Genomic DNA, 15004 nt, shown 5'->3' with positions numbered 1-15004 from the left:
TGTCAGAGACATAGTTGACATTTCAGCTGGCACGAATCTAAAAGCCTCACACTGCACATTAACTTGAGAGGGTGGCAGAAAGTACCTTTGTGGGAATCTTTGGCGCCAGGAAATAGAGACGCCATGTTGTGAGCACCTGGGGAAAAAAAAGGAAATAAAGCAAATTGAATGAAGACTCTTGAAAAGTTCACTGCACAGTCATACTCCCCAGGGAGAAAACAGTCCCAGGAGTTTCCATGGTAATGATGAGAGGGTCTATTCATCTACTGATCCAGCAAATTGCTATCTGTGTCAGCGATAACGTCAAGCATTAACAGATTAACATCTTCAAGTCTGAGAAATGGTGACATGCTGCAATGTTTTAATCACAATGACACAAACATAAAACGTAATTTCATTATCATTCTATTACTTCTGCTGTGGGTAAACATGACAGTGGCTCATACATTTAGTTCGAGACACGCAGTGCGCCTCTGGGCCCAGCGAGCAATCTCTTCTGGTCATTTAGCATCGCTCCAGGTCTTTAATATGAGAACCGCCAAATTTCAGGGCTAATAGATGTCTTCTCTACCGTTCGCATCATAGGATCTGTTCTAAACACAGAAATGCGGGTCATGGTGGGTCAGGACATCAAATTAGCTTTTTTGCTTTGCCATCTTTGCTAATTTGGTATCTGCGGTCAGAGGCGTGTTGGATCATTTTTAGTTCAATGCAAACTTGATGGGAGTTTGGACGTGACTGGAAATTTGAAAGCAAACTCAGAGCCTGTTTGTGCATCTCCATCTGAAGGAGCACACGCACCATTTGTGTGCGTGCACCCACTTATTTTTGGCTTGGAGACATTTGTGTCATGCAGCTTTTGAGTAAATCTGATTCTGCCCCTGATTCTTCTTCTTGAGAAACAGTTTCTTTCTTTTTGTTTTTCTTGCAAACACACACTCTATAAAAAGAAGAAGAAAAAAGTCAGTGTCTCGATCCATCAAGGCAAACAAAGAATAGTGATTCTTTGGCATTTTGCAGCTCTCCACCAGCCCCTAAGTACTGCCCTCTGCTCTTTTTCTTCTCCTCTTCTGCTCCGTCGCTTCCAATCATTTACTCCATTCTCTCTGATGGGCCTGCTAAAACACTCCCCGAGGACAAAGTCTCCCCCCTCCGCTCACCCCATGCCCATGTGTCTCTCCCCAATGAAATAAGTAATTAAATTACAGCTCTCTCATTCTACTGTTATTTTTTGGAGAAGGGAGCTTGACACAGGCCTGTCTGAAGCACACATTGACAGCCTCTTACACCCACACAGCAAGTGAGGTGTCGAAAAAGAAATCATTCAAAATTCAAAATGTGCATGTGAGATGGAGAGAGTGTAAGAGAGAGGTGAAGATCTGCGCTTCACTTCAAAGACTGTCTGAAGGAGTTGATTAGAAGGACCAGATTGTATCGCATTACGGTGATGAGTCTGGGTTACGGGTGGTAGTTAAGAGAGTGCATGCAAGTAAACAGAAGTAAATCATGCTGATGCAGCAGGAGAGAGAGACACTTATCGAGTATTCCACTTCAAAGGGAGACCAGACACACAGCACACATATTGTGGGTTAATTATGCAGCTAGATAACAGATATTCAAATTCTGTTTTGTTTGACAGTTTGGGTGAGGCCTCTGCAGATAAATTCATGTAAACCATAGTGACAAAGCAAAACCACCAATCACAACCTCAAGCAAGCTTTCAACTGCTTACTTCCGACCCTGAACTTCCAGTGAAACAGGAAAACAAAAACTTAACACAATTAAACTCTCCTCTCTCCTGCCAAATGCTAACCCGGGTGCATTTGATCAACCTCCAATCTATTTTTCCGTTTTCTATGTGCACCCAGCAGGAGAGAGAGCCCTCGCGTTCCAGTTCAGCTTTTAAGAGGAAGCGGTAAATGAGACATGGATTGGAAAGAGATTATTGGAAAGATGTTTCTGGCAGATAGACATATCAAAGTGTCTGAATATCAAAGGCTGTACATGCAGAAACTCTCCTAACTGCCCATCCTCACCACACGATGAATCATTACAGCATCCAATGAGTGGAATTCTGCACTGCCGAGGCAAAAATGGACCTTTTTTAAAAGCTCATTCACTCACTGGGGGAATTGTAGAAGGGGCAGCAGAAATAACCAGTGTGTCGAAACAGTATAAAAACTACACTAGTTAGACAAGGATTTGTTTTATATTATGCTTATAAAGATGTACGGTTGCCTTGCTGCACTTAATGGTGCACTCAATCAATTATACCTGTTCTGCAGTGTGTGTTACCCATGCATGAGTTGTGTCCTTTTCTGCAAACACAGTGGAAGTGTTACACATTTGCTAACACTGGCATTCATACAGGGTCCAGTCTGATTTCCTGTCTGCCGTGTACAAGCTGATTGCCCCAGATTCTATTCAGATAGCTGGCTGAGTTTTGCACAGTCAAATACAAATTTCATATCTCTGTCCTATATTCTCTGATGAAAGCACCCCAGAATCAAAGGCTGTGAGCTGTTCGGCCCCCCACTGCCTCCACAGGCACAGAGGGATCCATAGCCACTCTCGCAGATCCTGTCTATCCAATATTCATCCTGCCAAGCCGCCAACAGCAGTCACAGAAAAGGGGGAGCAGCCGTAATGCAGTTAGCAAGTGACCAAAGAAGCAAGATGTTTACTGTCGCTGTTAAATAATGAGGATCTCTTGCTTCTGCTGTCACAGAAATCAACATTGTGACAGAGATCCATTAACACTGCAGGGGAAGTAAACATCAAAGACAGTACATACATGATGCATGTCTCAGGCTGCTTATGTAGCAGGCTTATGGCATTCTTTTTCTTCTACATCAGCAGACCAGTGCTAAGACAGAACCCATTAAACCAGCCAAGTCGGCAGTGAGGAAACAGAAAGCAGCAACTTACCAGAATTTTGTCCTCTGTTTTGCCATTTTTAGTGTCAAGCTTAATGCCACGAACAAACTTTATAGATGATTTATCGATAATCTTCCTGATGCTTTCTGTGGATGACAACATTAACATATGTTACAACATAATCTCTCTCTCTGTTTCAGTCTCCGAAAGGAGCAAACAACCATTTGTGCAAATTTGATAGTTTTTCATATAAAAAGAACAGTTTGCAAGCTGTTGTGTCTTAGATTTGTGAATCCTTTTTCACTCTTCCAAATTTGCAGAGACCTCAAAAATATTCTCTACATTTATTTTTTTTGTCTGTTAATATTGTACAGTAATACTAAAATACAGGCAAAGCAAAATCCTACAACAATAATATCATTTTGAAGGACATAAAATGAGACATAATGTTCACTGTGCAGGATTATTTGCAGGACCTCTTGTCTCTAAACATTGATTTTTGCAAAGTTAACATTGCCTAAAGGGATACAGTAGAAAAATCACATTCAGAAACCAAAAGTAATAAGGAGTAGTGTGGCAGAAATTCAAATTAAATGGAACACAAAAAAACAACATGCAAACAATAAGGAAGGATCCTTTAACTTCAGATTACTGTACAAATATCCCAGCTCAACATTAGCTGAGGGATGTGTCAGACTTGCAATGTACGCTGACCTGTCGTGGCATTTTAGATGATAAAAATAACCGCGATGACAGGATCATGATTATACGTGAGAAACAAACCTCTTATATGCAAAATCATATAATCTGCACGTAACACTGAAGCAGAATGATTGACAGGGTTTTAGGTTGTGCTCCAAAGCACAAAGGCACTCAGTGGGAAGTTACACGATTTCGTGGATTAATTACTGAATGACTGTGATACATAACAATGTTTTGCCTCCGAGGTATTTCCTTTGAGGTAGTCACAATATGCTTCAGTGTTATTTTCTTACTCACAGGAGCAATATAACACATTTGAGCATCAGTGTCTATGATTCACTGAGAACTGTTCCTGTCAAACAGTGTCACTGTCGGTGTTGTGACCCCTGACTTGTATATACAGCACATAACGTCCGTGATGCGCCAAAAGAAGCATCTTACTCACAGTTTGGGAACACATAGCACTGACACACTATCGCAGACACATACAGTCGCTAGCAGAAATTACATGATTCAGCATCTCAATTACTCTAGCTCCAGAGCTTCCAACTGACAAGTTTATGAGGAAATCGATACAGAGGCTGGGTTGTTGGGATTGGGCAGTGGAGTTGATACAGTCACAATGGACAGTGATGCAAACAATTCTTTCCCTGGCAAACAATTCTTTCCTATTTCTATTTTTAGGTGCTCATAAGTCTTAAGGGGAACAGGTTCCATTGCAGTTATGTACATTTGGTCAGATTATGTACATATTTGGATTTAATGTCCCATTACACTTCTAATCTATCAAATTTCAGCAAAAATACAGCACTTTTAACTTTACTGCATCTCAACTCTTATATGAATGACCTGTGATGAAGCTACATTTTCCTAAATAAATCATTTAAGTATCATCACCCTAACCAGACACAACACGTAAATGACGCTCATACCTTTTTGCATGGACAATTAATAATCAGATAACATGATGACACTTATAGGATCCTTCCTGGAACAAGAGGACTAATTTTTGACACTTTTAGTGCATTCTGCACCATATTAATAAGAGCTATGCGAACCAAGAATTGAGACCTGATAATTTAAGTCAATCCAGCTGTTAGGAAGGCTCTTTCCAGTGACCTAGTGCATGCAGGCAGACCACCAGGTTCTCCACCTGTCAATCAGTGCAGGAAAGGCGGGATGAGGTGGTGCAGCCGCCCGGCAGGTGGCTGAATGAAGAGGCAGGGATTCCACTGGATTAATCATCACAGTGAGCCTAATAGAGCCATTAGGAGTAATTAACACAGCAGCAGAGTCCCTGCTACCCTGAGCATGTGTGCTGCTGGTGCATGTGTCAGTGCTTTTGCGCGCGTGTATGATATTGAAATCGAGGCATTGCTGTGACTTTGACATATGTAAGCTGTTGCTGTTTGAGAAAAGGGGAGTAAATATTTGTGCATTCTGTCGCGCTGTTGAGTTTGTATAGCTCATGCATTTTTGTTGGCAAGATACGGTGAACATCTGCCTGTATCAGTGCCCCTCTCTTCACTTTCCCACGCACGCGTACACACGCACGCACGCGTGCAATCAGCAGCAGCGCTCTGGCTGGTTAGGCTGCAGAAAAACAAAGATGAAATACTCAAGAGTTGAGGGTTAGAGAGGGGGAAATCTCACTGTGAAATGGGTGTCTTGGTTTTTTTTTTTTTTAAAAAGAAAAAGAAACGTGCAGGGAACAAGACGGTACCAGACCCCACGAGTACACACCATTATTTTCCACAACGCCCCTTTCCCTCTTTGGCCTAGGGCTGGGGTTTTTTATTACCTGATCCACCCAGAGAGGGCAGGCTTAAAGCTAATTTCCCTGCACTGTAAATAATTAATTTGAAGATTAACTAATTCACATGCGCGGGGAAAGAAGAAGAAAGAAAAAAGCCGCCCCGGCAAGGTTCGGGACTGATTGCAAAGGTGTAGCTCATGACAAGCATCCAATGCGTCTGTACGGTCGCAGCCTCCGACAGCCGCGCGGAGAAAAAAGCATCAGGAGCCTGACCACACACGCGCCCGGGGCGACCGCGAGCACACCGACACAAGACCGGGAGCAAAATAACCAAGCGGCGGTCTTTACCCACCTGTGATATCCTTGCTCACACTCACGAAACCAGAGGCAGTGATCTCTTTAGAAGCCATGTCTGTTCCTCTCTCCTATCGCCACCCCTCCTCCTCTTCCTCTCCTCCACCTCCTCCCCAATGTCTCCCTCTCCCTCTCTCTCTTAGAAATGGACAGAAAGAATGCTCTCTCTCCCAGGTATTCCAGCAGAGCACCCGACTGCCCGACGCGCTTCCTGGAAGAAACCGTTTGGATGTCGGGAGGCTGGATGGTGGGAGAGACGGGAGGTGGAGGGAGTGATGATGTTGAGGAGGAGGAGGCGGGGATCACTCTGGGATAATGAGGCTGTGGTTAGGCTACCTGTGAGAGCACGCCCAAGTTAGAAATCAGAAGATGCAAAGCAGCAGAAACAAATGTTACACCCAAAATAGAGATTGCCACTTAAAAAACAAGAAAAGATTTACCCTGCGGGTGTCACGGTTGGTTGTCCCTGGGACTCCACAGAAGAGGCAGGAAACGGGATGGGTGTAGGTGGAGCTTGTCAGCGATTCTAAACAGTGAACATTGCTTATCAGATTCATCCAGGTAGAGCTATTCTTCAGTTAACTTACGTTTCCGAACTGGACAGTTGCAGTTGATGGGAAAGTCAGTAAATGGTAAAAACGTGATTCCATATGGAAATCTTGAGGTCTCTGAAATTATCACAATTTATTCTGAAGGGGTCAAGCTGAGTCTAGGTCTGAGAGCTCGAGGCATTTCAGGTGAAAATCATGAAATTCATGAAATTATTAGAGTCAATCACCATCCAGGAAGTATGAATGGAATAGCTCTGCAAATGTTCCACAGGACTAACCTCCAAGTGGCAGTAGTCTTATGTCTATTTACGTTTTTATTCTTTAGACAGTGCATGAGCTGCAGTTTAAAGTGTTTTACATTGCCTGGGCCTCGGTGCAGCCGCCCTAGTTCATTCACTTACTGAGACAAGCCATCCTCCCTTTAAGGCCACCCTCACTTTGATTGTCTGGGTTGAACAGTAGCTGGGTTATAGCCAGATGTGTCCCTGAGATGCATGTTAGGGACAATCATTGTTGTTGAAGACTGCTAGTAACTGCACATTCAAAGCAGTCTGAAGCCTGAGCTTTTGGCTCACATGTTTTACTTGCACATACACTGATCTCATTATTTGAAAAATGAAAGGTGTTTAATATGAGCACCACGGTAACAATATGAATATGGCAGAAAATAAGCAATGGCATAACAGGTACGATCTAAAACTCTAGGGATCCAAATTCATTAACCAAACCAAACCAAAGTTATTATGATTCATCCTGTGGGCTCTGTGGATATCCACAACAATCTCGTATTTGTTGAGATATTTCATCCCGAACCAATGTTCTGGTCTGTGCCGTGGGCTGACTATAAACTTGCAGACTGGGGGATTGAGATTTCCTCAATCAATTTACTAAACTTTATCGCACTGTAACTGACTGGATTACAGGGACTATAAATAAATGTTCACCAAAAGGGAAAATGAGCATCCACAGCCGTAAGCAGTAGACCGAAAGGGAGGCTATAAATAGAGCAAACAAAAGATAACAAAAAATAACCTGAATGAGTAAATAAAAATGTGAAAATGCAGGATTTTAGCATTGGCAGGAGGCCCAAAAAAGCCACACCATGATTTAACACAGATCAAAGAAGGGGAAGAAATTAGAAATACTTTCACCTCTGCAGCAAGTTTGTAAGGTCAGACCACAACAACAGAAGATAAAAAAGAAGAAAGGGAAAATTAAGCTCCTTGCTGATAATAAATTGGATGTGCTGTGGGTTTAAATCTTCACCTCTCCGCCTTTTTGTCAGCCTAAAGGCTCCACCTGTTAACTAGTTGACAGAGGAAGGAAATATCTCCACCAAGATGATAATCTCTGTCTGTGGTTTGCTGTGAGAGTTGGGTGAAACCCCTCCTATGAGATCCAATTAGTCTCTGTCTTATAGCCTCTGAAATAAAACCGGCTTCGTAAAATAACAGGGACTTCTGAAATATACATCATTTTAACTGTGGAAATCTCAAAAGCTTTTTCCTTTTTCTTTTCCAAAGAACAGGAGGGGAGTTGTACATTAATTCTGGACATTCAATTCTTGACAAAATGAACCTCATCCATATCTTCCTGCTGCTGGGTGAGTATCACAGATAACACTTGATTGACTGTCACACACCTTCTGTCACACCTCTGCTGGGCAGAATTCCAAAAAAACGAGCGTTGTCATGACAAAACTCTTGGTACCGGTGGACAAAACCATGTCCCAGCAGTTTAAGAGGCATCTGCACTCTGCTGTCAGAGTAGTGCTGACACAGAGCCAAAGCCGAGCACTCTTATTTGATGCAGATATCAGTAGTATGGTATGCGGGGTTATAAATTTTACTAGGCTGTTAGCCTGCAGCAGGAACTTTCAGACAGTGTTAAATTAAAATGATGTGCACCAGCCAGAATCTGAATAGGGCTAATGGAAATGATTTGGACTGAGCTGTCAAATTGTTGTGCAAGCTATTCCATCCCAGGCAGCCATGAGTTATATTTTAAAACTATATGGTCGTAGTAGCACTATGTGACACTGTTGTATATGTGCGTGTATAGCGTGGGCGTGTAACAGGAAAATACAGCAAATCTGTGTACATTCCTTCTGTTCCCATGGGGATGATAACTGTCTAAAGAGTTTGCTCATTAAGGCATAGGAAGCTCTGCTCTCTGTCAAACTGTGTGGCAGTCCCGTAACTGTGAGTGTTAGCAAAGAGATGTGGCTCAGATGGTCTTCAAAGCAACTCCTTAGAAGAGCGAAAGATTGTTATGCCTTATAGGCACAGGTTTACTGCTTCTAGATGTTTTAAATTTACTTGTAGACACTTACTTTAAAAATATATATATTTTTATGTCTTGATTATATAATATAAAAAACAGCAGTGGACCATGACTGACTCTCTGGCATGCAGCCATGTGGGAATAAGCCATCTGAGCTGCCTGTGGTGTTCATGCTGATACATTTTACTCATGAATGACAGAGAATAGAGAAAACATACTGTACCCAAAATGTCACTGATGTGACAGGAACAATCTGTGGTAGAATATATATATATATATATATATATATATATATATATATATATATATATATATATATATATATATATATATATATATATATATATATATTTTTTTTTTTTTAAATCGACTGTTTCTGTGAAACACTTTGTCCGTATTTCAGGTATGGCTGCATTTGTTCTCCAAGCTGATTCGCTGCAAGGTACGGCAGATGTTATCATCACACATAAGTACAATATGTCTGTCATAAGCAGAAGAAAGACGCCAACGGAGTTATCGTTCTCCTGCAGGTCTTCTAAAGACTGTTGTGTCCGTGTGGCCCCCAGGGTCAAAAGTCTACCTCGGAGAATCTGTGCTGCTGAAGTGTGCAGTTGAGTCAAACTCCACTGCTCAGTGGGGCTTTGAGTGGGACAAACCAAAAACTGTTCTGACCCTGAACCCCAGGCATGTGGTCTCAAATGACAGCTACTTCATCACCGCTGTAACAAGGGAGGACGCGGGCAGCTACAGGTGCAAAGCAGGACAAACATCCAGCCAGCCGGTGGAGCTCATCGTGTCAGGTGAGCAGCTACAACATCTGCTGTGTTGTGTATTGTTTGTGAGCCCAAATCTTCTTGCTGGTTTAACCGAGATTAAGATCATAATGTTCAAAATATTTAAATTAATTAAAAAACAAACTTTTACAAGGGAAAACATTATGCTAATTTCACGCCCCTTATATTTATATTCAAGAATCTTTTGGATTGTTTACAGTTCCTTATTTATCATATACTGGGCCTTAGTGCAACCCTTCAGTTCAACTAAATTATGCTGTTTTATCTTCTTTTCTCCTAAAGAACGCTCTCCCTCTTTGCCAACTTTCTTCTGATTGGCTGACCCTTGAAAACATAATGTTAAACCAGAATGTGGGTGTGATTTTGGTTCAGCCCAAGCTGTGTGTCTAACATGACCATATTAATGATATCCACTCTCTATGATATTATAAAGATCTGCTAGCATTTCAGGTAGTCTGCAGGCTAAGATTCTGCTTCACAAAGATTATACGGGCACACTCTGATTTCAATTTTAAACCATTCTTCAAACCTTTATTATGAGCATCTACCACTGTTACATTATTTATATGACAGAAAATTAGGAAATGCAAAGTAAACCCACTTTACCTGTCATGTTCATTCAGTATTCTCTGCACAAAGGACAGCTAAGGCAGATCAGTAAGTAATACGTTTTGTATGATTTAGATTCCAATAAGAAAAGCTGAGGGAATCACCAAACTGATCATAAGGGACACGTGAATGCCTGTATCAAATTTTAAGTGGTATGAAAATTAAGTTGGGTTTCATAAGAAAAGTCAATTACCTCAATAGGACAAAATGTACCAGTCATCTGTGGATTCCCGTGTCCCTGCTGCAGCTGAACTTCAGAATATGATTTCTTCTTTCATTACTGCACATTGCTGCGGTGCATGAAATGTAATCGTGCAATAATTATAATGTAATTTCCAGAGATATGTAGTTATAGCGGTTGTGTTCCCATGTGAGCCACTTATTCTGCAGCCAAACAAGGCCCGCAAGTGCATTTATGATAATGATATTCATGAGTAAAACTTTAACATGGAAACATTTGCCAGTTGCTACAGTATGAAAGTGCTCTGGTTCTTCTTCTAATCTTATTGCGTCTTTCAACTCCAGAGCTGACCCCTCCCTCGCTGATTCTGGCTCCCAGCACGAGATACATCTTTAGTGGGGAGAGATTCAGTATGCGCTGCCCCTCATCTCAGACGAACGCCAAAGGCTGGAAGCTGAGGCATTACTCTCCAGACTGTACACAGAGGAGAAAAGCTGTCCAAGGTGACCAATGTTCACCACTAGAGTGTGCTGTTAACACAAACAGGACTGATGCGTGTGTCTTCAATGCTACCATTGGGAACAGTGGGCTGTACTGGTGTGAGGGACCTGAGGGTCGCAGCAACTCAGTCAGGATCTCAGCAAGCTGTGAGTATTGCTGCCTCTGGACATAATGGGGAAAACACACCAGAGACAAATTATAACACGGTGGGGTTTTAAATGTGACGTATGAGGGAGAGCATTTTTTGTTTTATGTGTGACAAAAAAAAGTAAGGAGTTATTTATGTGTACTATCTTTATCCCACAGATGACAATATCATCATGAAGACTCCAGCCTTCCCTGTATTTGAGGGGGATAAAGTAATTTTGTACTGTCAGTACAAAACAACAAACTACAACGACACAACCTTCTTCAAAAACGGAGCAGTCGTCTCTGTGATGCCTTCGAGTCCAAACAATGAGATAAACATGACTATTGAGAACGTAACAAAGAAAGACGAAGGTTCCTACAAGTGTGCATCCCCGGCCCTAAAGATGGAGAGTACAGAGAGCTGGTTATCTGTGAGACCCAAGAGCGACACCCCAGGTCAGGTGTATAATCTCAACTTAATGATTTGTGTTTATATTTTTACATTTTGTTCAAATGCCTTTTAGGTAACAGAAGCATCCAGCCTATGCAGCCTTTTTTGGCTGAACAAAAGTCCCAAGATAAGCTCCAAAAGGTAGAAATGTGATTTCATAAGAAGGGAGAAGAAATAAAAACCCATGGAATGAACAGGCGAAGTAAAAAAGGGAAATCCAAGCCTTTGCATGCACACAGAAGGCTGACTCCAAGGTGGGAACAATCACAGGTGGGAACAAGACACAGGTGGGAACAATCAGGCCACCAGTAGGAAGGCAAAGGAGGAGGTTAAGGGTTTGATGCACACAAGGAAGAGCAGTCACCAAAAGTCATAAAAGTGGTTAAAGAAGACAAAGGAGATAACACAAACACCAAAGTCACAAGGAAAAAATTGATATAGAAACACAATAAGTTAGTAAGTAATTAAGTTTATTTATATAGATTTTTTCAAGAACAAAAGTCCAAAAGTGCTTTACAGGTACAATATAATATAAGATAAAATTATTAAACAGTAGTTCATGAATAAAGGGAGGCATCTGACCTTTAAGAAGTCTAAAAGTGATCACCAAAATTGTAAACTGAACAATAAAGAAGAAGAATTTGACTCTGATGAGAGCTTTTAGAGGATTCAGCCTCACAGCAGCCTTTTGGACCATTTCCAGGCGATCCAGGAAGGATTTGCTCAGAGTAGGAATAATGAATCACAATAATCGAATCATGTTGAAATAAAAAGATGAATGATCATTTTCAATTCACACTGAGAGACAATATATCTGAGACAGGCAATGATGATAAAAATACGTTTGCACAAGACAGCCAAGATCCTTTTAAAACTGAATGCCTGATCAAAAGTGTCCTCAGATTTCTCACTGTGGGCAGAAGTGAAGCTGAAATGGGTCCATGATTCTCAATTACTCTGGGGACGAAGTTATCAGGGGCACAAATAAGAACAGTTTTCAATTCCATTAAGTTTTTAGAACATTGATTTGGCTATAAGTTTGAGTTTGATATGTACAACTGAATATCATCTGCATAACAATGGTATGGGCTATCTTCAGAGTCATTCAGGATATGTCCTAGTGGAAGCATGTACAGGGTAAATAAAATAGTTCCCACAAGCAAACCTTGGGATGCACCACAAGATAAAATGGCCAGAGAAGACAGAATGTTAGCAGAAGCAGCTCAAGACAAATAAGAGGAAAACAAATCTAGAGCTGACCCATAGATCCTCACTCATGACTGATTCATGATAAACTGTGTCAAAGGCAACACAGATATCTGACAGAACAAGGGCTAAGTGTTCACCTGCATCTCTATGCATCCATAAGCTGGCTGGAAACCATCTTTTCTAAAAAAAAATTGGAAATAAAAGGCAATTTTGAAAACAGTCTAAAATTGTGATGGAGGAAAAGGTCACTTTTTTTTCTTTCTAAGAGGGCCTCTAATAGCCTGTTTAAAATAGGAAGGGACACTGGCAGAGCTAAATGAGATGTTAATTATCCTGAGAACACACTACCTAATAGTGGGGTTGGTAAAATGTCAAGTGGGCAGCAGGAAGGTTTCATTTTATCAACTAAATTGATGAGAGCATTCACAGATATCAGTGCAAAGCTCTCAAAGACACATGGGCGGTTAAGGCAAGCGGCGAGAAGAGAGAAAGGATGGGTAATGTTTGCTCTGAAATGTTGGATCTTATTAGCAAAGAAGCAAAGAAAGTTTTTACACTCTTTATTTGAGTGACTAGTCAGAGCAGGAGATAGAGTCATAAGAATGTTTCTAATAATGTCAAATAAAACTTTGGGATTTCCTCAGAACCAAAGCACTACAAATAAATGACAAGTACCTGGGACGATACCAGGCCAACTTTGTCATTTCCTAATGAGCCATTAGAGAGGTGTACTACGAAGGGAGATTAAGATCAGTTAGCAACCTTTGTCGACAGCTCCCTTTAGAGGCTATGGAACACTAACCTTTAATCTTTAAATGTTTACAGTTTCAGAGCTTTAATTTGCAGCCATCAAGTTAAAAATTAAAATAGGATTAAAATAATTAATTCAACTTAAAATGTTTGTTTTATTGCTCTGTGCGCAAAATTACAAGATTAATAATTTCCTGCTGCTTTTTTTTTATGTTCTTTATACATTTTTATCACCATTTTATCATCGTCATCTTCCAATAATGTCTATGACTGGAGTAGGTAGCACTCATATGGATCATTTTGTGCAGCAGAAGAAGAATATTTTGTGTGAAATGCAAGCTGGATTAAAAGTACCATTGTGATATCCAGTAAGCCTGACTGGGATTTTAAGTTTTCTCAAGCCAGCTATTGCAAAGAAAGCCTGGCTGCGCATAATTTCCTTCATAGTAAAAACCTTATAAAAGGTTTTCAGCATGAGGCAAATTATGATAATAACACTGGCAAAAATATCTAAAATTTACTTGTTGTAATATCCCTATGCTAGTGATATCCCATCAGCCTAGTTTTAGCCTTTTGTATCAGGATGACTTAGTAGAAGCAACAACCATTAGAAAGTAACCATAAGCCAGAGGTTAGACAAACTATTAGTATAAAAATTGCAAGTTTGAGGCCAGATGCTGGCATCTCATCCTATATCTAAGATTAGAGTTGGTCTGCTTCAGAGCTCTGTATTTCTCGCTCAACACTGGGCAACATTAGCCTGTTCACCCAATCATAAGCTAGAAACAGTACTGGTAATGTTTGTGCTATTTGCCATAATTGATTGGGTTAGCCACATTTCTGAATGAAGTGAGCCCACCTTTGTTGTGTGCTCCACATGCATCACAGAAAGTCATAAATGAAAACCCAAAACGTTAAGTGCTATTTTTATATTGGTAACACTTCATAAAAATATAATTCGAGTATTAATTTGCCTACTTATTCAACTGTCCTTTTTTTTTTTTTGACTGATTATTGTAGTAGATGTAACAGTAATTCAAGGTATGCAAGCAAAGAAAAAAAGCACCCTGTGAATCACATTACTTTGCACCCCATTAGCAGGTTTCTTCAGCTGTTAATTAGAAATCAGACTTAAAAAATAGAAAAGAAATGAGACTAAATGATGTGGAACAGTAATGTATTTTCAGGTACAACCTGGTTGAGCCTTTTTGCACTGAAACAAATACTATTTGTTCTTGTCAACAGGCTACTGGAAATGGATTATCCTGTCTGTTGGACTTGTATTTCTGTTTCTTATTCCTCTATCGGTCTGGCTTTTTTATCGCTACAGGTAAGTTACAGTACCCAGGAGTTGTATATATGTTGTTAGACAGATGATGTCTTAGCATGACTCAAAAATCAAACAAGCTGTCAAATGCTTCAGGTATTATCATTTGTTTATTTTTTTAAGATACCAGATGTTGGGTACTTGGAAACGTTGGCCATTTTCCAAAGAAGACGTGCCAGCAGTGACGGTTCCTGCAACTAAGCAGGACGTGACGGAAGTGCAGTGGGACCTGTCGTGGATGGAGATGTCCAATCTGTTGGATAAGCAGATATACCCTGGCACTTAGAGTTTACACCAAGTTTAGTATTTTCTGTAAGCTCCAGCATAAGGTGATCCCCTGTGGTAGTTCAGTCAACATAATGCCGCTAGCATGATGTAAGAACAGTTGTTTAGCTATTGCCAGTCAGTCAAACAAACAGAACTTCCTTAGTGCCAAATAAATATTAATAGAGAGTGATAAAGAGCCAAAAGCATCTGTCGTATAAGTCCACCATATGGTATTGAATTATTATTTCAGTAATTTAAATTTT

General features: G+C 40.6%; 2 protein-coding genes across 4 annotated transcripts in view; one reads left to right on the top strand and one right to left on the bottom strand.

Moving 5' to 3' along the window:
• The window catches only part of LOC146607487 (capping protein, Arp2/3 and myosin-I linker protein 3-like), a 34460-nt gene extending 28715 nt beyond the window's left edge, over positions 1–5745 (bottom strand). For all 3 annotated transcript variants that reach the window (XM_085347397.1, XM_085347398.1, XM_085347399.1), the window contains exons 1-3: positions 5688–5745; positions 2929–3023; positions 86–136 (exon numbers count right to left, since the gene is read on the bottom strand). In XM_085347397.1, the coding sequence (XP_085203523.1) occupies positions 86–136; positions 2929–3023; positions 5688–5745 (204 nt within the window). The remainder of the gene's footprint in view (positions 1–85; positions 137–2928; positions 3024–5687) is intronic.
• Positions 5746–7812: 2067 nt separating this feature from the next.
• LOC146607486 (cell adhesion molecule CEACAM5-like) lies at positions 7813–14760 on the top strand. Its single transcript, XM_085347879.1, has 7 exons — positions 7813–7843; positions 8927–8965; positions 9090–9323; positions 10452–10754; positions 10915–11193; positions 14393–14477; positions 14598–14760. The coding sequence occupies exons 1-7, from the start codon at positions 7813–7815 to the stop codon at positions 14758–14760; spliced, it is 1134 nt and encodes a 377-aa protein (XP_085204005.1).
• Positions 14761–15004: the final 244 nt, after the last annotated feature.

This window comes from Diplotaxodon limnothrissa, linkage group LG23, assembly GCF_057381915.1.
Source record: "Diplotaxodon limnothrissa isolate DT_005_m linkage group LG23, D_limnothrissa_male_GT1.1, whole genome shotgun sequence".
Lineage (NCBI taxonomy): Eukaryota > Metazoa > Chordata > Actinopteri > Cichliformes > Cichlidae > Diplotaxodon > Diplotaxodon limnothrissa.
The sequence above is the reverse complement of the archived record's forward strand: the minus strand, read 5'-3'. Positions and strand labels throughout refer to the sequence as shown.